Source organism: Polypterus senegalus, chromosome 8 (assembly GCF_016835505.1).
Source record: "Polypterus senegalus isolate Bchr_013 chromosome 8, ASM1683550v1, whole genome shotgun sequence".
Lineage (NCBI taxonomy): Eukaryota > Metazoa > Chordata > Cladistia > Polypteriformes > Polypteridae > Polypterus > Polypterus senegalus.
This window is the reverse complement of record NC_053161.1, coordinates 41827598-41852683: the sequence shown is the minus strand read 5'-3', so window position 1 is coordinate 41852683 and position 25086 is coordinate 41827598. Positions and strand designations below refer to the sequence as shown.

Below are 25086 nucleotides of genomic sequence, written 5' to 3'. Positions count from 1 at the left end.
TTACAGTGTGTGTTTGATAAAATCTTCCTTGACTTTTATGAACTTGAAAAACACTTTTTTTTTTTTTTACTTTACACAGTGTGATGGACTGGTTCCAGTTCTGTACCTGAATGAGAGGCCAAAATAGTAAGCGGACAGGAAGAGAGGCAACAAAGTCCCTGTCTCAGCCAGAAGATTGGTAGAAGATACCAGTGTGGAAGTGGATACGCTGGCATCCCAACAGAGTTGGACTGAAGATACGGAATACTTGCGCAGCATCCCAGGCTACTGTACCCATATGGACACTCACAGGGAATGCTTAGAACTCTAGTCCCTTAGGACAGCCCTGTTGGGATCCATAGAGGCTGCTAGAGGTGCTGTGGGGATTTGTGACCCCTGCTTTGTGAGGCTTGTGCCTGACCTAGATCTGTTTCCTAAGGACAATTTACTGGCACTGGAAGTGACTTCCGGGTCATATGTAAAAGGAGTCGCTCTGCCTCACTCAGGCGTGTTGGAGTTCAAGGTTTTCATTTCAAGAAGTATTTCATGTTAAATGTGTGATGTCACTGGAATAAATAAACGTAAGAAAAAGTAAAAAGAATACTGTCATATACAGAAGTGTGGGGAGAGTTTTATGGAATTTAGGAAAAAGGAAAATGCAAAGGAAGGATAACAGTGTGACACAACTGCTGACATATGGTCTGCTTGTTCCCCTAGTCAAGTTGGGGGAGCATGCACTGGTACAGTGCGTTGCCACACCAACTACACAACGAAACCGGGATCCCAGTTGGCAACCCCTCAGGCAGACACGCAGTCCAGTCCCACCCTCCGGAAATTACCCTCTATCTGCCGCAGCCAGGTGTTACGTGAGTGACCCCTTGGCCTGGTCCACCCACTCGGGTTCCCAACAATGAGGATCTTACGAGCTGGATCACCCTCAGGGAAACACGCCACATGGCCGTAGTGCCATATCTGACGCTCCCTCACAATGCAGGTAATGTGCTTCATTTGGGACTCCATGAGTAACCACTCACTCGACACAAAGTCAAAACAACGGTACCCAAGGATTTTCCGGAGAAACACAGTACCAAAGGAGTCTAGTCTTTGTCTCAGGTCACTAAATAGCATCCATGTCTCACAACCATATAGCAAGACAGGAAGCACCAGGACTCTAAAGACTTGGACCTTTGTCCTTTTGCATAGATATTGGACTGACCACACACCCCTTTCCAGCAACCTCATGACCCCCCATGCTCTCCCAATCCGTCTACTGACTTCATAGGAAGAGTCACCAGAGACATGAAAGTTACTGACAAGGTGGACACTCTGCTGATGGCTGTGCCCAAGAGGTCATTAAAGGCCTGGATCTTGGTTTTTATTCAGGACACTCGCAAGCCCAGACAATCAGACTCCTCACTCAGTCTCTCGAGCACCCCGATCAAAGCCTCCATGACTCCACGAAGATCACAGAATCATCAGCAAAGTCAAGATCTGTGAATCTTTCTTCACCAACAGATGCACCACAGCCGCTGGACCCCACGACCTTGCCCAACACCCAGTCCATACAAGCATTGAACACAGTAGGAGCAAAAACACACCCCTGACGAACCCCCGAATCAACTGGGAAAAATGCTGAGGTTCTGCCTCCATTCTACACAGCACTCACAGTACCAGTGTACAGGCCGGCCATGATATACAGCAACCTCAAGGGGATCCCTTAAACCCTCAGGATGTCCTACAGGGCAGCTCAATCAACTGAGTCGAACACTTTACAAAACTCGACAAAGGCTACAAAGAAACTGCCGATATTCGCATTTTCACTCCATGAGAACCCTCAGTGCTAGGATGCAGTCGATGGTAGACTTCTTAGACGCAAAACCAGACTGTTCTAGTCGCTGGTAGGTGAGCAAGTGATCACAGATCCTATTGAGGACAACCCTAGCAAGGACCTTCCCTGGCACAGAGAGCAGTGTTATCTCCCTGTAGTTGTTGCAATCCAGGCGATCACTCTTCCCTTTCCAGATAGGGACGACAAGTCCCATTTTCCAGTCAGTTGGGATAATGCCAGTCTCCCATATGGAAGCAATGATTGCTTGCAATGCCAGGAGGACAGCTTTACCACCTGCCTGAAGAAGTTCACCCCAGATATCACAGATCCCAGCATCCTTTCCCCCCCCCCTCAGCTGGTTCACCACCTGTGCAATCTCAGTGAGACTGGGTGGTTCACAGCTAATTGGAGGATCAGCCTCAAGAACCGTGGACCCAGAGATATCCAACGTTCGAGCCGGACAATCAGCTTTGAACAATTGCTCAAAGTAGCTATCCCAGTGGGTCACAACTGCAGTGTCATCTGTAAGGACCGTTCCATCAGCTGCACTGATTGCGACTCTCCGAGTAACAGATTTGGATGTTTGTAATGCTTTAATTTCTCTGTAAGCAGGACATGGGTCACTAGACCACAGATGGTGTGTCACTTGCTCACAGATTCCTCTAACAAATGCCTCTTTATCTGCACTCAGAGCCCTCGCAGCTGTCCTTCTCAGTTCCCGGTTCAGACCAGAGTTACCACTGAGCCATGTGCTGTGACTCCTCTTCATGATATCCAGGGTGGCCTACGAGATGAAACACCTCCATCTGGGAACACCAACACAACCCCTCAGCAATCTTCAGGGTTTTGTCACAGAAGGCCTCCTACATCATATTAGGATCGGCAGTTGCACCCAAATCTGCAAGTTCCTCACACAAACTGTGTGCAAACTCATTAGAAACAGCCTGGTCTTGGAGTCTGGCCAAGTCCAGGCTCATTTTCCTTGTAGATGATAACCTACTGGACATAAGCTGAATCCTATAAGTAGCAACAAGTCTGTGGTCAGAATTCATAAACTGGGTACTTCCGTTGACCCTGCAGTTTTGCAAGAGCCTCCAGCGTTTGCAAATGAGGATGTGATCGATCTCCTTCAATGCACCACCAGTATTGTAGTATCAAGTCCAATGATGCGGTTCTGGGCGCTGGAACCAGGATCCAATGATTCGCAGCCTCTGACCTTTTGCAAAGTCAAGGAACATGGAGCCAATTTCACCACGGTCACCAGACCCATGAGGACCGAGACAATCCTCACAGCCAGCCCTGTCAGTGCCAGTGGCTGCATTGAAGTCACCCATGACCAGAGGAGTGTCACCTTGTGGGACCCCATCAACCACTGAGCGAAGCTGTGAATAAAATATCTCCCTCGCCGAGACATCACTCACCGTGGTCAGAGCATACACTGAGACAAGAGACAAGGCACCCTGGGAGTGCCATAATCTGAGTCTCATAATACACTCGTGGAAAGGAATGACATTGGACACCATCGGAATAAGCCAATCCACTACAGCAACAGCTAATCCCTGAGTGTGACAGCCATCAGAGCGACCAGACCAATAAAAGGTGTATCCACCTACAGAGATCTGGCCAGTCCCCGATCTGCGCACCTCAGAGAGTGCTGCCACTGAAATACGGAGTTTACGCAGCTCCTCCGACAGCAGAGGAAGATGATCATCTTGCCTGAGAGACAAGACGTTCCATGCACCTACCCGTATGGGCCACCTCAAATTGGGACATGAGTGCTGCTGTGCAGCAGGCGACGCCTCAGCACCACACCAGTTCTGATCCCCAACAGACCTGACCACACTGGCTTTCCAACGGTTTCGACTCTTCTTCATGATGCAAGCAGCCTTCCTATTGGTGGCTGCAGCAGAGCTACTCCAGAGAAGAGCAAAAAAGAATCTTTTCTTTCATATCGGAGCTGTGTGAAGTTTTTTTTACTGTGGCTGGAGTGCCAATCCTGCCATCAACCCTCATGATTTCCCTTCGTTGGAGGACTGCTTGCAGGGCCGGATGCAGTTTAACGTCATACCCGGGATGTTTTCCCCTAGGGTGGAGGAAAAATCCTCCAGTCTCCCTAGTATTTAAAACATCATCCACCGAGAAATTTGCATTCACTCTTGGATTAGCTTCAGACCAGGTCAGAGCTCCTCCACTTGAACCCTTTTTTACTCTCTCTTTGCTTATGCATGTTTTGTGCTTTCATTTGTGCTCCGGATAACTTTATTAAGTGTGGCATCCTTCAGGACCCTTATCCTAATTCTGTTTTGTCCATTTTGTTCACAATGGAGTAGTTGGCAGGATTTCCTGGACGTTTGTTGTGGCAGGGACTTGCACTTGAATTAATATTGTTGTGGAAAAACCTTTAAAACACAGTGTTTACCTGTAAGGGATTGTGTCTGTAAAAACCCTAGGAAACTGGGCAAAAATCAAATAAGAAGAGTGGAAAACCCCCAGGGAACAAGTAAAGGTCTCCTGAATCTGGAAATTGTGTGTTAGTAGTTCTGTCAAGAGTTTGGGGCTTTAAGATGTCCCCTAGTGGCCACAAAATATATTTCATGATACATTTAACTATTAGGTTCACATACAATTTTTCTATTATAGTAATCCCTCCTCGATCGCGGGGGTTGCGTTCCAGAACCCCCCGCGATAGGTGAAAATCTGCGAAGTAGAAACCATATGTTTGTATGGTTATTCTTATATATTTTAAGATCTTAAAAACTCTCCCACACTGTTTATAAATATTCCCCGCACAGTTATACAGCATAAACCCTTTGTATTCTCTTAGATATTAGGTAAGATTCATTGAAATTATGTATGAAAACACACTGTTTATATACAGTAAAACCTAAATATTATTTTAAAAATATCAAGTGTCTCCGATATCACATATGTTACAGCCATCACAATAGACAGGACACCAGCAATAAATACTTACAATGCAAGAAAAATTGTATACAGTAAATGTGTGTACAGTGACACTAAACGTACATACATGCACTAAGTACTGTAAATAGAAAATTAATTATGGTATTAAATATACGGATGACTTGTACGATAATGATGAGTTTAGTTTTACTGCACAACAAAGGAGAGCAGCTCTTCTAAAGGAGCCTCTTCAGGCGACTGTGTAGCACCGCCATTTTTCTTCTTCCGGCAGTCTTTAATCCAAATCCCTAAAGCAGATTCTATCCAGACTACTGCCTTATTACATCCACTTACAACTTGTTTTGCACCCTGGTTAAAAGGACACTGCAGCCGTAGATCTTATATTCCTTTCCTACTTTTTAAATAAAAAGAATCGTAGCTTCATTGATGCCGTACTGGCGTCCTACAGCGGTGTAGCTTTCCCTTCCTTCAGCACATCCAATAAAGTTACCTTTTCGGCAATCGTTAACATCTTCCGTTGGCGCTTGGGCACGGCCCCTGAAGCAGTAGCAGGAGCAGATTGTTTTGGAGCCATAATGAAGGGCTTGACTATGCACAAAGCACAAAAGTTGACTCTTTACATAGCGAAACACATTGATGCTGAATGAGCGAGACGAGACTTCCTGGTTAACACCGCGGAATCGAATTCGGCACTCTGTTGCTTAGCCATTCACCACACAGGAACTTAACTGCGTGCTCTGATTTGTTAGCTTCTCAGCCGTCCGCCAATAGCGTCCCTTGTACGAAATCAATTGGGCAAACCAACTGAGGAAGCATGTACAGGAAGTAAAAAGACCCATTTAGGATTTTAGGTTAACTGGCAATTTAAAATTTGCTCATTATAAGTTAGTGTTGGCATACTCATAAGTGTGCTTTGAAAGGGACTGTCATCTTACCTGTAGTTGTTCTTTGTGTAGCATCTCATGCATTTGTGGTAGATTCTGCATCTTCACAATCTAAGACTGGATTAAGTAGGTTCTGATTCAGAAAATAGGTGGAAGGACTACCAATGAACAGAGAAAAACGGAATCATTATTTATGAGACAGATCAGTCTTTGAGAAGCATGTGGAGGGAAAAAGGGGCACAAAGTTTTCCTGTTCCTATCTTCAACAAAAACACCAAGGATAAGCCTTAATATTAACTATGCATTTTATTTAACAAAATTTATTCAAGCACATAGAGTGAGAATTCTCACTAAGTATAACTGCATACTTGGTTCCTGTTTATATACAGTATATGTGTTTATTATGTCTAGTCAGGTGTAGACCAATTCAGATGTAAGTACTGTAACTAATTTATTCATCCACGTTCTAACCCACTTACTCAATTAAGGACAGAAGGAGTTAATCCCTGTAGCATCAGGTACAAAGTGGGAACAAACAGTCTACTGCAGGGCACACTCACAAGCAGAGATGATTGTAATATTTTTGATGCCCTCAACTATGTTGTACTCCCCAGCCCATCTTGTTTTGATTGGAATCATCACTGGCAGATGTGTACAGTGAGACCTAGAGACACAAAAAGGAGACAAGACAGGGAACAGCAAAGAATGGAAATTTTGGAGACCAAACAGTAAATTTGCAGTTGATTACTTTTGCAAAGTCTATTTACAAGACTGTTTCAGAAAAATATACTCTTGAGGGATGCCATTTCAGCAAAAAAGTAGGAATTTGACTATATTAGTAGGCTTTATTTACTTCTTTATAGCACTTAAAATTTCTCTAAAGAAAACAGAATTCAAGTGACAGACAGACTATGGAGAAATGCTTTACTGTGCCAAGAACAAATCTCACACATGGTGGTGCATAACAGAGAAAGATATTTGCCAAGTTTTAAAACAAGCTTTAAAGTAAGCCAATTTGGGAGGTGAATATAGTTTTAATTAAATCAGCCTTTAGCAATGCAATCAACAGCTGTAGGCCTGTTATCGTTTTGTTTAATTTTATTTTGCCATGTCTGCCTCTTCTCTGCTACATACTGACTATTACTATTATCATTATAATTAGCATTACTGTTGTTTATGACATTAGTGGATTGTTCAGGTTGTCAGATGTTAACACCTTCTCTAGAATGCTGAAATAATACAGAACAACATGATTGGGCAATGTATTGGGTCAGAGTGTTTGTAAGACTGTTAAAGAAATGCCACTCTTTTTTGCCACCCTAGATGACTGCCTACTTCACCTAAATGGTAGAGCATGTGTTGTATCCAATGCAAGACAGAAACACATTCATGAATTATTTGAAAGGTTCAAGGCAACGCAGTTTCCTACCACATTAGGTCTCAAACGCAAGCCCACAGGTCGTTACCACTGTGCCACCTGGAAGACAAATGTGTTTGTGTTATTTCTTGGTCTTTTTTTTAAAGAGAATGGAATTAGGACTTTGCCCTGATCCATAGGGATGGGCATGCTCTAGTATTGAATTCTATGAAAGCCCAGATCATGGAATGTCACGGATAGATAGACAGATATTTATCCTCAGGCAGAAATCTGACTTTGTACAAGGCTCTTCAAATAAATATAAATACACTATGGTCTGAACACACACCAGAATGACTACAAAGAAAGAAATCTTCTGACATGACAGTCCCAGTCACATTGCTCTTGATATAAAGAAGCCCCAGTAGCTTTTCCTGGCCCACTTCTACAAAATGATTTGTTGGCTGAAGTATTCAGTGTTAGTGTCTCAGAGAGAGGCTGTTCAGCATTATTCTTAATGGCACTGTTTTTTTTTTGTTTTTTTTTTCATTCTTTCCATTACTACTTCCTCCAGGCCATCATTTTAATTAGTTTGTGATTCAGTGGGCCTCTCTTGAAGTGATGTTACCAGTCCAGCACACGTGTGTAGAAAATTGTACTGGCAATCACAAAGCTGTCAAACAAGTAAAAATTGTCACTACTTACAATAAAGGAGTGCAGGGCATGTAAGGAAATGTGCAGGACTAATGAGCTAATTTGGTCCAGTTTCTTGTTAAGGTTGTCTTTAGTGTAATCACTAAATCGCAAGCATAAAATCTACCTCATTCACTTTTCTAAGAATAAACTCTTAGCACCTCGTGCACGACTCATTTATGTCTGTCATTAAAAGTGATCTTTTATGGCTTTAAACATTTCTTGGGTAAACTTAAACTAACTTTCATCCATTCTTCCACTCATCCACCCATGTTCTAACCTACCCAACCAAAATAAAGGTGGCGGGGAGAAAAGTGTACCGCCCACTCACAAACAACCACACTCACTTTAATACTTCAGCATCGTTATTAATTTATTTTAAAAGACACTTATCTTCAAAGTGTACGGAGAAAACCTAGAGTAAGAGAGTGTTAGGTTTCACCGATAACTGTGTTCGCCCTGTTCTGCTCGCCGAGTTATTCATATTCACGTGCCCAACATCTAGCACAATCCGTTCTAAAATTATTCTCAAAACGACCCGGAAAGGAAATTTACATTTCATTATCTACGGACGTACACATACAAAAACGTGAATATGCCGGAGTCAGTAATTTTTTTCCTTGCTTTGTAAATATCTAAGACAGTCCATCGAAAAGATTTTCTTCCGCATTTTGTGGAATTTGCTGCCAAAATACAATGACGTTACAGGAAATGCTCGCAGAATAGCCAATGAGATTGTGCAGGGGCGGGACAGAACAGTTTACGAATTGAAAGTACCTTCACTTACTCAGGATAGGTAAAGGAGTGTAAGCGGATGGTGGTTAAGAGTGCTGGAGGGTATGGACAACACCCTTGCTGACAGCTGGGAATATTCTACAGGAAAAAAATGTCAAAGGGAATCTGATTAGTTCGTGGTGTGTGCTGGCAAAGCTTAAAGAGGCCTGTATCAGGCAATTCGCTTGTTACAGTGTGCGATTTCCCGGTGACTCCAGAGACCAATCCACATGTTGGCTTTAAAGTGTACGTTTGATCTCCACGCTGATGTGATACCCCATCTCTTGGAATTACGGGAAAACACAAATCAAGGGACAGTAGGTAATATACCCTACTTACTGTAATTGCAAGACATTTAGTGCAACGCAGGTCTGAAAAAAGGCACAGTTTCTTGTTTTTGTTTCCCAAATATGTATCGGAATATGCCTTTTATAATGTCGGAGGTTTAGATTGTCTGACAGTTTGTACAGATTCAGGAAAAACAAAACCGTTTGTTCTAAAGTAACACAAACTTAAAGTTAGCGCATGAAAGCAGTATTGTGCAATCACGACGAGAACAATGCGATTTATATGTTTTCTTTTATTGCGGTGTTGGCATACAACTACTCCTATAACTGGAAATGCACATTAGAATACTGAAATATTTAAGTGACACTCTACGACCTTTGACAAGTGGAAAGTAGTTCGTGCTATTTCTTGGAATGCTGAGGCAACGTTGATATAGGCCAAGAGATGGCTCCAAATGACCTTGTGCAAAAAATAATAACAACTGTGCTTGTCACACCCTCAACTCAAAAAGCTTTTTTCTTATTGCAACAATTGGCATGGAAGCAATTTGCACAAACGAACGCAATCTGAATATACTGTACATATATCGATGTTATAGCTTGTCAGTCAACATGAACGGACTAGTTTTCATTCTGTATTGAAAATAAATACTGAAATATGGCCAATGCTTATATTTTGTGTATAAATTATAGATACGTGGTACCGTTTTCTGCCACTTTTTGGAGTTCTGAAAGTCCTGTTTTCAAGTCATCTACGTGTGTGCTTTCCTAACATTTAGTAATGGTTTCCTGCTAGATCCAACATGTAAAAATGAATGGCAAGTTATACTCCCCTTGAGTATTAATTGTATACATTTGTGACCATTGCATTTCAAAAGAATTAACAGTCACACACATTAACTAAAGGCTGTATTGGGACCTTGTCTTGGCACACTGTATAAAACACACTGATTTGAGCTTGGTTGAAACAGTAGTGTTTGTAAGAGAGTCTGCTTTAAATTGTCTTTAGCTCATTCATTTTCAAAACATGTTTAATCCAATTTGAGACTGTGGCTACAGAGCTAGCCCAGGATGTAGTTCACATTTTTTGTCAAATGTAGCTTATTTAATATCAACCAGCGTAATTGATTTCCTATAGCTGCAGAATTTAAAAACTACATAGAGTCTTCAGTTTTTTATTAGGATTACACACTTTTGTTCTTTCAAAATGCAGTTTTATGTCAGCCTATATTCAGTGAGCATCTAGAAATTATTGTTTTAAATTGTTGTTCAGAGTCAACAAAGTGCTTGATATACTGTATATCTGGCTGTAGTGTAGTTATATATACAATGAAAGGCCTTTTCTTGTATAATTGTCAGTGAATGATCAATTATCTAACATTTAAGTTGAAGAATGAAATTATTTGCCACTAGATTATAAACTGTGTTTTGACATGTACTCTGGAGGTATTGATTTAACTTTGTCCCTTGAAGACCACACCAACAGTGTTGTTAATTTTGTCTCTTGAGTAACATTGCCCAGTGAAATCACTTTTTTTTTAATTTTTTATAGAAGTTGAATACTACTCTCTTAGTGAATTTGTATTCACTTTTGTATCTTATCAGATTAATTGATTTCTGCTAATTTGGGTATTGAAAAATCTCAAAAATCGTAGTTTCTTTAAAATGTTTATGATGTTCTGACTGTCTTTGAAATTATCGGTGGCACACGCAAAATGTAAGAAACAATCTTTAAAAATACCTGAATAGAAAATTAGCTGTAGATATACCCATAGCTAAAGCTGCCATATCTCTCTAATAGTGGAGAAGTGAGGACTTTGTAAAAGGCTTTTTCCTATGATGCCTCAATTAATCTTTGCATTGTCGAAATGTCTTTTGGTTTTGGAAACAGTTCATGGTAATCTCAAAGAAAATGAGTTTAGTTCACTGGCAGACTAATAATGGTAATAGTCATTTTCAAATCTGCTTACTCTGATCAGAGTAGCAAGGAACACCGCCCATTCCTGTCAGAAAATGGGCACAGTGCCGTTAAAGGATCAAGGAAGGGTACCAGTTCATAGCAGGATCCACTCATACTTGGAATCATTTAACAAAACTTACAAGGCCTTGAGATTGTGGGAGGAAAACTGGAGTATCCAGAAGAAAAACACTTACACACAAGGTGGACATGCAAACTCCATACAGATAATCGAGTGCTGGATTTAAACCTTGTACATTGAATCTGCAAAGTGGTTGTGCCAATCAGTGTGTGCTACTGTGCCACCTAATCTTAGACTATGTTAACTATATTTTAATTAAATACAATATTCACACTTGCATCTTTCTGTTGACTGCTCTACTGTCTTAAAGTTGTAGAAAACTATACTCTGCCTGGAGAAATGGCATAGTATGGATAAAACCATAAATACTTATTTTCCTTAACATATTTTATTCTACATTCTCTAGACTGCAAATACCCTACCGATTCAGTTTTCCTTGGCTTTCTGGCTACATACAGTAGGAGTGGACATCTCTATATGCAAAATTAAATAATTATTTATTGAAAGTTAAAATTACAGAGATACATTATTTGAAAGACTGACTGATACCTTTATCTACTAAAAATTTATGAACTGTTGTAAACATCAGAAAAAATAAAATAAAACTTCTGAATATTAGTATCCCAGTGCTTTTTATATTTTGGGATTTAAACACCCAATACCCTTTTCCACCATGTGTTTAATTCCCTAACTCCACACCTCCTTTTGAAAATTAACTTCAAGCCCTATGAAGAGACAATGTATAATTTAGTGTGAGTTGGTTGTTTAATTAAACTGTCTTCATCTTTGGCAGTTTGTAGTTAAATTATTTGTCTTTTGTGCATGAAAAGTGGTAACAACTACGTTTTGGTTAATTTTCTTTTTTTCATTAATTCTTGATAAAGCACTTGGTTTACGCAGCTTTGCTTAAAGATTGCCTCCCTTTTATGCATCGAAGTAGAAGTACCTCACTCAGCAAAAAATCTGAGTACCGTATTTAAGACCATAATATCGGAAGAGTACTCCCATTGTAAAACCTGATTTTTTTGGATTCATTTCTGTTGTGCATGCTTATTCATGTATGTGTATAGTTTGTGGTTCTTGTTGCCTTATTACTTGATAACTTTGGTTAGCCATCACTTCTGTTTTTTGTACTTTTCACATACACTTAGCAATTTTGCATTGTATAGTTCATTGCTTCACACTCTTTGGGTTGGTTGCCTGGTTAGCTTTATTCTAACATTTTGTGTCTGGTCAGCAGTACACAAACAATTGTTCTGTTTGATAGGAAGACATAAGTGATAGGTCTCAGTCTGTAAGGCTATATTTAAGAAAAAAACAATGTTAATACAACAAATAAAGGTAGCAAGGTCACTATTATTATAGACTTATGAAATGCCATTCCTTGCACTCCCCGGTACAATAAAAAAATTTAGATATTTTAAAGTGCATACTGTATGTCAAGTTAATCATTTACATTAATATTTCAAAGAGCACTTCGCTGAGCAAGCCAATCAAATAGTTATTTATGTGCTTGAGAATGTAAATTTGTTCAAATTCTAATTAGTAATGGTTCCCTTTTGGTTTTTATCCTAACTTTCACTTCCTCTGGTCAGATCTTTATAACCTAACTTTTTATCTGTTCGCTTACTATCTTTTATTGTTGAGCCACATATTCCAATTTACTGTCGCATTGTGTTACATATATTTGCATTTTTATTTATTTAATGTATTTTTAGTTTGATACTTCTGGTTTTCAGGTATTATTTATTGGATATCCCTTTTTTCTGTGCTTCTATTACTGTACTTTCCTTTTGAGTAGCTATTAAGGGCTTTGAGAATGGTGGAGGTGTTAAATAAAATATATATTATTATTAAATATTATCAGTATTGTTTCTTTTTTGGCTGTTTTTAAAATGTAACTTTAAGAAGACAATTGAGGGGTGACAAGTTTCAAGTGAAAAAAGGTTCAAAGTGTCCGACTAATTTGTAAAATCTCAGAACTTGTCATGCTTTCTCTCACTTCCACCTTCTGATCCCTCTTGGAGGCTACATATTACTTAACTATAGGCAGCTTGCTGTTGTACTTTGTGGTGTGTTTTGGTTTAGATCCCAGCATTTTTAAATTCATACAAGTGTAGGGTTCTTTTTTGTGCTTCCAACACTGAGTGACTGACTCATTGCTAGTGAAAAAAGAAACGAATGAGGTATGGAATATTGTGCATTTATTTTAGCCAAAAATGTGATGGATAAGATGGTAACTCATGAAATAGAGCTTAGTGGTTTTCTCTAACCTCTAGATCTACTATTCTTTTTGAGATTTGAACAAAAAGTCGATTCCTGTGTTGCATCTCCAGGGCACTTTCTTGAGGCCTCAACATATTTTTTCAGGAAGTTTCCATGAATCTGTTTACAGACAGAAGAATGTTATACAATATTCTACAGGGTGGCCCACGAAAAAGTAGCCCGCCTCCCTGCGAAAAAAGGCGCCTTCCATAAAGAAAGAACTTGAAATGCAAAAATCTTTACTCACTCTTTACAGAAAGTGCTGAAAATGATTCTTTGTGGAATGGAATACGTTGCTCAGCTCGTAATCACACGTTTGCACTACGTCTACACAGCTTTTGTGATGAGGGTAGTCAATTGGCACGCCACTCTGGCAGGAAGGCGGGCTACTTTTTCGTGGGCCACCCTGTACATTAAGATTGACTGCTCTTTTCTCTACGCTATCTTATATTTTATATACAGGTGTATTATAAGGGAAGCAACGTATGGCCATAATCAATACTGGAATTTCATTAGAAACCCAATGTGGTGGATAATGAAGGAAGATCAAGGAAGTATGTGTTGTTTTTGCATAAAATACAATCTATTATAAAAAATGTTTTTGTTTGAGGTATAGCTGATCAGAAGATTGAAATATCAATATTCAAGTTACTTAATGTCTCCACAATATTTTGAATATTGTTTAAATTAATTAGGAGTGTTGTTAGTGTGTAAAGGTGCAACTAATACTAACATTCATGCCTTCAGATGTTGGTTTCACTGATGACAGATTTTCAGTAATTGCTAAAACACTAAATTTTCTCTCTTTTTGGCAATTTGTAAATGTTGGTACATAAAATACATTGCACAGTGAAAAAGTAGTGAATTACCTTTTTTTGCAGATGTGGGTTCATTCCCAACAGAGCCCAAATATTTCCTTATTCATTTATATAAATATGGTTTCCAGGTACATAAATTGATAAACAGGTGAAAGGTATGTTGTTTCTCTTGGAGCGATTTTTATAAACCTGTAATTTTATTTATTTATTTAGTCCTGACGGGTCTTTCCAAAGATTCTTCAAAGATGAGCTAACTTGACTTGTCACCTGATGTTTCTTTTTCTTATGAGAAGATAACAATCTTTTCTGCAGTGCATAGTGATAGAGGTAGTGATGTCTCTTATTTTAGAGTAAGGATTCTCATTATGAGTTATCAAAAAAGACAAAGTATGCACAGTACTTAAAACAATAATCAATCTTTCAATTGTACCACTAGGCAAGTTTAAACTGACAGTGGTTGATGTGGATATATATGACTTCTGGTATTCTTGCGACAGAACGTATGGATATGCTGGCTGCTGATACGGCCTCATCCTTCCAGTAATGACAAGCACACTAGCAAAACACAAAATTATAGAAGAATCGGTCAGGAAGGATAAGGAGAGAGCAATTGTCTGTAGCCTCCACCTGCAAAACCATTCTTATTTTGGGGGTTGTCGTGTTGTTGCCTGTTCAGTACACCTGTTGTCACTTTCATTTGCAAAAATGCAGCTGAAGTTTATTCACAATTGCTTATGCTTCCTTACTGGACAGACTGATATCCCTGAAGCTTAATTGACTTGGTGTTAGTCTGTGATTATTAAGTGTTCCTGTAATTCTTTTTGAGCAGTGTGTATGTGTGTATATATATATATATATATATATATATATATATATATATATATATATATATATATATATATATATATATATATAGTGGTCTATGGCCGGCTTGTCATCACGGCCAATACCCCCAGGCCGCAAGCTGGAGCTCTCCCTGCAGCAGGGAGTCATGGACTATGAAGTTTTCCCTTACAAACCTGCTGGATACCCCAGGGGTCAACAGACGACGCTCCAGGGAGGCATAGAGAATCATATGTGCCCTATAACTCGGAAGTGCGTCATAGGCAGAGCGACAGCAGAAGTGACGTACTTCCGGGATGAAGAAAAGGACTTTTTATCTGACCCGGAAGTGATAAAGAATCACATGGACTGGGGATTGAAACACTTCTGGGTCAGGGAATATTAAAGGATTGTGGGAGCTCCCAGACTGCGAGCTGAGCTGGGTGGTAGGCGGGCAATGCGTCTGGGAGTGATGGATTAGTTTATTATTATTGTATTGTGTTAATTTATCAGTATTGTGGAGGAGAGGGTGCTTAGTGCACTGTGCAGTATAAATAAAGTCAACTATTGGACTTTTATATTGTGTCTGGAGTCTTGGACAGGGGTTCAAGGGAGCGATAGCGCCCCCTATCTGTCACAATATACACACACACACATATATCTATACTAATAAAAGGCAAAGCCCTCACTCACTCACTGACTGACTCATCACTAATTCTCCAACTTCCCGTGTAGGTAGAAGGCTGAAATTTGGCAGGCTTATTCCTTACAGCTTACTTACAAAAGTTGGACAGGTTTCATTTCGAAATTCTACGCATAAGGGTCATAACTGGAAGCTATTTTTCCCCATATAATGTAATGGAGTCTTGAGTTGGAGATGGCCGTGGGGGGCGGAGTTTCGTGTGACATCATCACGCCTCCTACGTAAGTACGTAGAGCACAAGGAAGAACTCCAAACAGCGATGAGCACAAAACGCCATTTCACAATTGAGAAGGCAGAAAAACATTATGAAGCAAATGATGCATACAAGCATATTCATAAGTACAGCTACTGCGGAAACAAAGCACGGCGTGAACCGTAAGTTTATATTAAATTAAGTTCATAGGCTACCACTAGCGTTTGTAATTTAGTGCCTGCCCATATAAGGCCGTCCATCAGCGCAATCCAATACAAACACTGCCGGTAAATATTCACGTGTGAAGGACTGTGCTTATGCAGAGGAAGATGAGATGGTCAGGGTGGTGTTTGGCACAAACTCATTGAAACTGCGAGAGAAAGTTTTAAGTGCCGGGTCTTAGCTGACATTACACGAGATGGCACCAGTACAGCTGGGAACCTTCGATGCAAGAACACCAAGCGGCTCACGTGAACTGATGCAGTGCACAGACAAAAGCAACAGTTCCAAAGAGTGCTGAACAAAAACCGAATTACACAATTGAGAAGGCAGCAAAAAAATATGAAGCGTCTTATACATAGAATCATATTCATAAGTGCAGCTACTGCGGAAACAAAGCACACGGTGGAAAAAGTGAATGTCCCGCTAAAGGAAGACAGTGTAAAAAAAAACCCGTGCATGCAGTTTGTCTCATCACAGATAAAAAGGAAGACGAGCTGTTTATTGATGCAGTAAGGAACTAATCGATGAATGAAACCTCTTATCTTTACAACGATTGACAAACACGGAATGTAACTTGAACACATCCTACAAATACGAGCCTGATTGAAAGAAATAATGATAATCAAATCCTTGATGACAGCAACATTCAATAACACTCACAAAACAATTACTGTATATTGACAATCATGTTACGTTATTTTTAAAATGTTCCCTTTTCTTTTTCATAACTTCTACTTCTCCACTGCGATACACGGGTATATATATTGTGAACGATAGGGGGCGCCCTCGCTCCCTTGAACCCCTGTCCACGACTCCAGACACCAGGTAAAAGTCCAAATGTTGACTTTATTTTCTTGCCACAGTGCACAAAGCACACTCTCCACCACAATTCTCATTAAACTCACAATAAACCACAATAATACACAAATAACCAATCCTCCAGCTCCCAGACGCGTTGCCACCCTTCCACCCAGCTCAGCTCGCCGTCTGGGAGTTCCCTCAGTCCTTTTATACCTCCTGACCCGGAAGTGTTTCTGCCCAATAGTCCACAAGTCCTTATTCCTTCCGGTCAGGGTAAATAGTCCCTTTCTTCAACCCGAAGTCCGTCGCTCTTCCTGTGACGAACCTCCGGGTCACAGGGCACGAAGAAGCCCTCTGTCCTCCCTGCAGCTCCCTCCTGTGGCCCCCACGGCATCCAGCAGGGCTTTGCATAAAAACTCCAATGTCCATGATGCCCTGCTGGTCTTCTGGGGACCTCCACGCTGCAAGGAGGGCTCCACCTGGCGGCTTGGGGGTATTGGCCGGGATAAATAGCCGGCCATCCATTACAATATAAATGTATATATATACCCCGATCTACAATACATACTTTAGCATAGACAAGCCACACGCTGTGGCGCAATTGTAGAGTCTTCGCCTCTAACGACATTCGAGGTTCGATTCCCGAGAGGGGATGTACTGACTATGTACGCGCTACCGATTCATTTTACCTTCGATCTCCTTGGTTTGGGACGTATGAAAAATATTAGGTTAACGCAGAATCATGTTACGTTATTTTTAAAATTTTCCCTTTCTTAGCACAAGCACAGCTGAGAAGCTTCGATGCATGTACTCCATAACGCGTTAAAAATAACGATTTCATCACACTTTCAATTCCAAGCAAACGGGAACTTTTGTCAATGCATGATTTCCTGGTACATCCATTACACTGATGCACACATCACAGCTACAAAAATGTTAGAGTCGGAATAAAGCGCGTTCCTACGACTGATCATTTCGACTTCCCGAAAGCCTTGATAAAAGCATTGTTTTGTGCACACTGAAAAGCAAGCAAAATTAGATGCATTACAGAAAGCGGACTTTGTGGCTCTTACTGGGGATCATTGGACTTCCGTGACCGTTAGTAATTCTAAATACATCTAATTACAAAATGTTCAATGATCACACTGTTTTAGCCTAATGTACAAAATAATTTTGGCTAATGTTACTCAGAGTTTAAAGAGTAAGCTGGTCAAATTACCTTTTATGTTTCTGACTTATTTTTTTAAGAAGAAAACTGCACTTTATGTTGAAATTTTGGTTATTATTATTTAAAGACAATACTATTCTGCAAATGTACTTAAAGTACTTAAACTACCACTTTATTTTTAAGTCTGCCCAATTTTAACCAGGGATGATATTTTTGTTTCTGTTTTGAATTCAAATGCAGTTTAAAGGCTTTTTTTTTTTTCAGAAATTAAAACAGCTTCAGTTTACAATATTCATGTCCATGTCTATTATTTGATTCTGTCGCCCACTAAAACCGTTTTAAATAAAAAAAAAACATTTGCATTTGGGGCAAATTTACGTGTGCGATTACATACGATTAATCAAGATTAATTCTTACACAGCCTCTAATTAATTGGATTAATTTTTTAATCGAGTCCCACCCCTAATATATATATATGTGTAGATATATATATGTAGATTTGTATATATATGTGTATATACAGTATATATGTAGATATGTATATGTTGTATATACAGTATGTATATATGTGTGTGTATATATACAGTATGTGTATATATATGTATATGTATATATATGTATGTGTGTATATGTGTATATATATATATATATATATATATATATATATGCCAGCAACACTCATATCAATGACAAAACAATTACATTAACAATCATCTTACGCTATTTTTAAAATGTTTGCTTTTCTTTTCATAACTTCTTTAACACACTACTTCTCGCATGCGCTGGTATTCAGCTAGTATATATATATATATATATACAGTAATCCCTCGCTATATCGCGCTCGACTTTCGAAGCTTCACTCTACCGCGGATTTTAAATGTAAGCATATCTAAATATATATCACAGATTTTTTGCTGGTTCGTGGATTTCTGTGGACAATGGGTCTTTTAATTTATGGTACTTGATTCCTCAGTTTGTTTGCCCAGTTGATTTCATACAAGGGACGCTATTGGCGGATGGCTTAGAAGCTACCCAATCAGAGTATGTATTACATATTAACTAAAACTCCTCAATGATATAAGATATGTGTCCCGCACGGTGCTTGATTGTTTGCTTTTCTCTGTCTCTCTCACCATCTCTGACATTCTCTGCGCATGACGGAGGGAGTGTGAGCAGAAGGGCTGTTTGCACAGAGGCTGTTTGCTTAGAAGATACCGACGCTCCTCTAAAAAATGCCGCTTTATCGCAGTGCTTTGGCATACTGAAAAGCCCAAAAACACGTATTGATTTTTTGATTGTTTGCTTTTCTGTCGGCGCGCTCTCTCTCTCTCTGACATTCTCTGCTCCTGACACGCATTCTTTGAAGAGGAAGATATGTTTGCATTCTTTTAATTGTGAGAAGGAACTGTCATCTCTGTCTTGTCATGGAGCACAGTTTAAACTTTTGACTAAAGGGTGTTATTTCATGTCTAGAGGGCTCTAATAATGTTAACAGTGTGGGAGAGTTTATAAGGGCTTAAAATATATAAAAATAACCATACAAACATATGGCTAGTATCACAGCCAAGTTCGGCAGATTCTCCTTTATTCTTTACGGGGACGGCTTCACTTACCTTCCCCGGCGCGTCTTTCCGGCTGAAGTCTCCAGCACCGCGCCGATTCACCCACTGTCGCAGCATCTTCACGGACGCAATCGCCTTCACCTCCAGCTCCTTCAATCCCTTACGGATGACGCGTATTACCTGCAAAAGCAACTCTGTGGGCTGCAGGCAATCCTCCAGCTCACGCAGAGCCGCCAGCAAGCACAAAGGGTTATCCAACGGCTGCCCTATCTTACAGTTAGGCAGATCCGCCGGCCACCCTCTGTGGGGCCCTTCCTCCGGCCCCATTGGGTCCTTCTTCAGCACGGGATTGATTTCTGAGGCCCGCCTCCATCCAATCATCGGTGGGCACATCAGACACACCAACCAATCCCGTGTCCGCCTCAGAGCGAGACTTCCGGTCCTCGGCCATTCTAGCTCTGTTTCTCCCGGTGCGGTGACGTCGCTCCAAGCAGCTTCCCAGCTGCTGCGGCCTGTCGAGCTGCAGCGACTCCGTCTTCACAGACCCTCACGCTGCCGCCTCTGCGCCGACAACAGCCCGAGGATCGGCCTGCTGTTGCCACTGACCGCACCAGGGGAATATGATCCGTTGGTGGACCGGTGGCTGTCCGTGAGGCGAATCGCTCCCACGGGGTCGTGCGTACACTACTCCTGCAGCGCGCGTGTGGGCTAACCTGCTGTTCCGGACTGCCCACAAAATTATTTTTTTGGGGTCCCTGCCTTATCTCAGGCAGGAAGTCCCATCTGGGATGCCATTGTGGGGTACACAGACAGACAGACATGTTGTTTCACCACACGTGTTTATTTACAAATGCACAAATCCAGTGCCGCAGCACCAATCACTCCTTCAAGTCCTGGCCGCACAATGATGCCTTGCTCAGTCCTCAGACCGCCTCCACTCCTCTCCTCCAAGCTCTGTCCACTTCCACCCGACTCTTGCTATCGACTGGAGGGAGGCGGCCCCTTTTATGCACGCCTGGATGGGCTCCAGGTGCTTCCTGAGGAGCTTCCACCGACACACCCGCTTTTGGCGGAAGCACCAACTGTGTAGCCGGAAGTCCTCCGGGTGTTTTTGCTTCTCTTCTCCCCAGCACTTCCTGGTATGGCGGAAGTGCTGAGGTTCAGGGCTCCCAAGGCACCGTGGCCCCCAAAGCAACCAGGGTGGCAGCCCCCACGTGATCCCAGATGGGTGCATGCCCACTTCCGGTCCCTCAAGGCGTCCCGGCCGGGTCATCGCCCCTGGCATCCTTGACAATATATATACACACAGTGGAACCTCGGTTTGCGAGCATAATTCGTTCCGGAAACGTGCTTGCAATCCAAAGCACTCGTATATCAAAGCGAATTTCCCCATAAGAAATAATGGAAACTCGGATGATTCGTTCAACAACCCAAAACTATTCATATAAAAATGATTAATCCAAAATATAAAGTAAAATACATAATACAAATTAACCTGCACTTTACCTTTAAAAAGAATCATGGCTGGTGTGAGTTTCTAAACTCATATGGGATTCCACCCAACGGGACGACACGCGGAAGAGCGTCCCAAAGCAATCGCAGTCTCCCAGCGCTGTAGCAGTTTGCCGTATAAGCGCATCCAAAAAGATCGCAGACATGCTATTAACGCCTGTCGTCAATGGGTTATACAAGAAGCATTATAAAGATCCCGCTACAATAAATAACAGCGCTGTTGCTGTTTCAAGCTGAATAAAGCTGGTGTTAAAGTACTGAGACTCAGCCGTGTTTTGGGGAGCAAGATGGGGACTCGCACTTCACAGCACACACACACAGTCACAATGCTGTAGTAAACAGTATACGCTCATACGGATGTTGAGTATATGAGTGAGGCACAAAGACTCAGACGGAGAATAGGAGATGATTGCCAGAGAGAGAGAGACACACGCTGGGCGAGCGAGCGAGATAAGGAGAGAGAGAGAGAGACGCACTGGGCGCGAAGCGAAGCGAGATAAGAGAGAGAGAGAGAGACGCGCTGGGCGAGCGAGCGAGATAAGGAGAGAGAAGAACCATCAGCTCAGTTGTGATCACATGATGCTCAGCAGACAAAGTGTGTCCATACTACTCTTATTGCAAGACATCGCTTGTTTATCAAGTCAAAATTTTATTAAAAAAATTTATCTCGTCTTGCAAAACACTCATAAACCAAGTTACTCGTAAACCGAGGTTCCACTGTGTGTGTGTGTATATATATATATATATATATATATATACTAGCAAAATACCAAGCGCAGAGCGTAAGTACTGCCTGAAAGTTTTTATTAAGAAGAAAATTAAACCTTTTTAAACTGAGGGAAAATATACCAATAATTATTTGTTATGGATCTCTTTATATACCACATTGTGAGTTCGGCCCTCCGGTTGTAATATGACCAAGCTGTGCGCTGAGCTTACTCTTGAGCATGTAACGTACAGTTGGCCATGTGAAAAGTAATCTTGTTTTAAATCTCACAGCTTGGATTGCTGCTGTCATAATCGGTTTGAGTTTCATGGTTTGTTTCAATTACGACAGTATTTGTAGGACTTGTGTTGAAGAGACATTCGGCATCTGTCAAGCGTTGTTAAGTATACAACCGATTTCATCGATAACTTCACATCCAACTTTTGAGAGTTTAAACATTCATAAACATCAAAGTGTCCACTACTGAAATCGTCACCTGTGAATCTAAGATGTTTAAGAGGCATTGCCGGTTGTCAAAAGGTGTAAAATATTTGGCCGTTGGTACACTTGAAAATAACAACCGAACAATTCACCGGCAGCCATCAACTCACATGCAGATGCATAGGTGAAGGGCTTATGCATTTCACTCTTCTAGTGCTCCTGTGTGGAATAATTATCTCCTGTATCGTCATCAGTCCACACCTTGAACCTGTCCCAGTCATTCAATACATAAGACACAATGTTCCTCCGGATATCAAGAGTGAGCCTGATATGGCCTTGCAATATGTAACAAAGAGAATGGAAAAGATAGGTGCCATCTCCGGGCATGGAAACCACTCGGTAAGTGACAGTTCTTTGATCGATGGTGATCACCTCGATAGACATGTTAATGGGGGTACGGTTGGAATGATAAAGGAAATGGGTACCTGAACAATGTAAAGTAAGTCTAAAATACCTACACAATAACTATAATTGTAATAAACGAACAATAAAACAGCGGAGAAGCCGTGGATCAAATAAAAAGGCTGTAGTTATCAGCAGGGAGACATGAATCCCGTGGCGAAGCAAGGAAGGGAATGTAGAGACTGGAGCGACAGATGGCCTTATATAGGCAGGCAGCCAACAACGTGGGAGGCGTTGGGATGGGGGACGTATATATGTACGTAAGTAGAATTCAGTTAGTGTTGGGAACCCTCATACCAAATTTCTTGAAGATGGGCCCATAAGTAACAAAGACCGTTGAAAAGTTCAATATGGTCGGCCGACAGTGGCATCATACCACCGAAATAAGTACCAAATTTCAGCCTTCTACCTACACGGGAAGTTGGAGAATTAGTGACGTTGGAAAGTTCAATATGATGGCTGACAGTGGCGTCATGCCACCGAAATAAGTACGTGCATTGGTTTCGGTTAGTGCAGGGAAACCGCCTACCAAATTTCGTGAAGATGGGGCCATGAGTAAGAAAGTTCAACATGGCGGACGTTGTTGACCATTATGACCGTTACGCGTAGAATTTCAAAATGAAACCTGCTTAACTTTTGTAAGTAAACTGTAAGGAATGAGCCTGCCAAATATCAGCCTTCTACCTACACGGGAAGTTGGAGAATTAGTGACGTTGGAAAGTTCAATATGGCGGCCGACAGTGGCGTCATACCACCGAAATAAGTACGTACATCGGTTTTGGTTAGTGCAGGGATGCCACCTACCAAATTTCGTGAAGATGAGGTCAGCCTTCTACCTACACAGGAAGTTAGAAAATTAGTGACGTTGGAAAGTTCAATATGGAGGCCGACAGTGGCGTCATACCATTAAAATAAGTACGTACATCGGTTTCGGTTAGCACAGGGAAGCTGCCTACCAAATTTCGTGAAGATGGGGCCATAAATATGAAAGTTCAACATGGCGGACGTTGTCGACCGTTATCAACCATCATGACCGTTACGTGTAGAATTTTGAATTGAAACCTGCCTAACTTTTGTAAGTAAGCTGTAAGGAATAAACCTGCCAAATTTCAGCCTTCTATCTACACGGGAAGTTGGAGAATTAGTGATGAGTGAGTGAGTGAGTGAGGACTTTGCCTTTTATTAGTATAGAAGATACTAGCAGAATACCCGCGCTTCGCAGCGGAGAAGTATTGTGTTAAAGAAATTATGAAAAAGAAAAGGAAAAATTTTAAAAATAACGTAACATGATTGTTAATGTAATTGTTTTGTCTTTGATATGAGTGTTGTCATATCTCTCTCTCTCTCTCTCTCTCTCTCTCTCTCTCTCTCTCTCTCTCTCTCTCTCTCTATATATATATATATATATATATATATATATATATATATATATATATATATATATATATATATATATATATATATATATATAGCAAAATACCCGCGCTTGGCAGTGGAGAAGGAAACATTTTAATAATTACGTAACATGATTGACAATGTAATTGTTTTGTCATTGTCATGAGTGTTGCTGGCATATATATTTGAAAGGGGTGCTATTTATAAATTATATGATGAATGCATGATTGTAATGCTTTACTACATAGTCAGGTCCAGTTATTCTACCTCTTGCCATATGTTGCAGTAAACCTTCCAAACTTCAGTATTAGGAGACCTTTGGCTAATACGCTGACATATGTTTTTAGATGTTGATCCTCCAATGATGAACATCAAAGAAAATTCACAGAATAAACCGCAGCCATCCCTTTTGTTCTTAAAAAAATGTTTTTCCTCTCCAAATCGTTTCTGTGTACATCTGGCTCAGAGCCTACTCTTCCAGGAAAATGGTTTTGTCAACAATGTGGGCTCAAACGTTGAAACATTTAATGTGGCTACACTCATAAAACATGTCTTTTCTTCTTACAACAATCTCTATATTTGTATTTTACTGATTCAATATGGAAAGGCTTGGTACCTCTGTTTGTGTGTGTGTGTGTTTGTTTGTTTGCTTGTTTTTTGTCTGTTTTTGTGGTGATAGAGTTGAAGGGATGTATGTTGATGAAAGAGGAAATACACATACGGCCAGTGATGGAGGTTGAGGCATGAATAATTATGAAAGAGGTAAGAAAGGGCTGGTGATACTGGTGTAACTGTGAATGATGATGGTAATGCAGTTTTTTTTCAGGGCCTGTTAAAAAGGTTAGAGCAAAATTGTTCATGGGGGGCATGGTGTAGGACTGTTTTGGACTGAGGTGATTTGTATTTACTGTATTATGTCTTAAGTGTACTGACCTGATCACAGTGACTGAACTGTAACAACAATGAAATTTGCTATTTTCCAACAGTTCAAGTTATATTTTGCAGTAATATTTTTACAATGATATAATCTAAACAAGGTGGCCCAGTGGTGAAGTGATAGTATTGCTCTCTCACAACAAGAAGATATTGAGGTTGGGTGAGTTGGTATTGCTAAATTGACCCTAGTGAGAGTGTGCCTATTTGCCCTGCGATGGACTGGCACCCTGTCCACGTATTGTTTCTGTTTTGCACTCGATAACTGCTGGGATATGCCCCAACAGCCCCTTAACTCTGCCCTGGATAAGTGGATT

General features: G+C 40.8%; 1 protein-coding gene and 1 long non-coding RNA gene across 7 annotated transcripts in view; one reads left to right on the top strand and one right to left on the bottom strand.

The window, feature by feature from the left end:
- The window catches only part of LOC120533918, a 42135-nt gene extending 33793 nt beyond the window's left edge, over positions 1-8342 (bottom strand). For 3 of the 5 annotated variants that reach the window (XR_005634651.1, XR_005634653.1, XR_005634650.1), the window contains exons 1-2: positions 6096-8342; positions 5668-5774 (exon numbers count right to left, since the gene is read on the bottom strand). This is a non-coding gene — a long non-coding RNA (uncharacterized LOC120533918). Of the gene's footprint in view, positions 1-5142; positions 5537-5667; positions 5775-6095 lie in introns of those variants that run through there. The other 2 variants (XR_005634654.1, XR_005634652.1) reach the window with 2 other exon arrangements.
- An 82-nt stretch (positions 8343-8424) lies between these two features.
- The window catches only part of LOC120533917 (gamma-secretase activating protein), a 156685-nt gene continuing 140023 nt past the window's right edge, over positions 8425-25086 (top strand). For both annotated transcript variants that reach the window (XM_039761032.1, XM_039761030.1), the window contains exon 1: positions 8425-8761. In XM_039761032.1, coding sequence (XP_039616966.1) covers positions 8671-8761 — 91 coding nt within the window. In that variant the 5' untranslated portion in view covers positions 8425-8670. The remainder of the gene's footprint in view (positions 8762-25086) is intronic.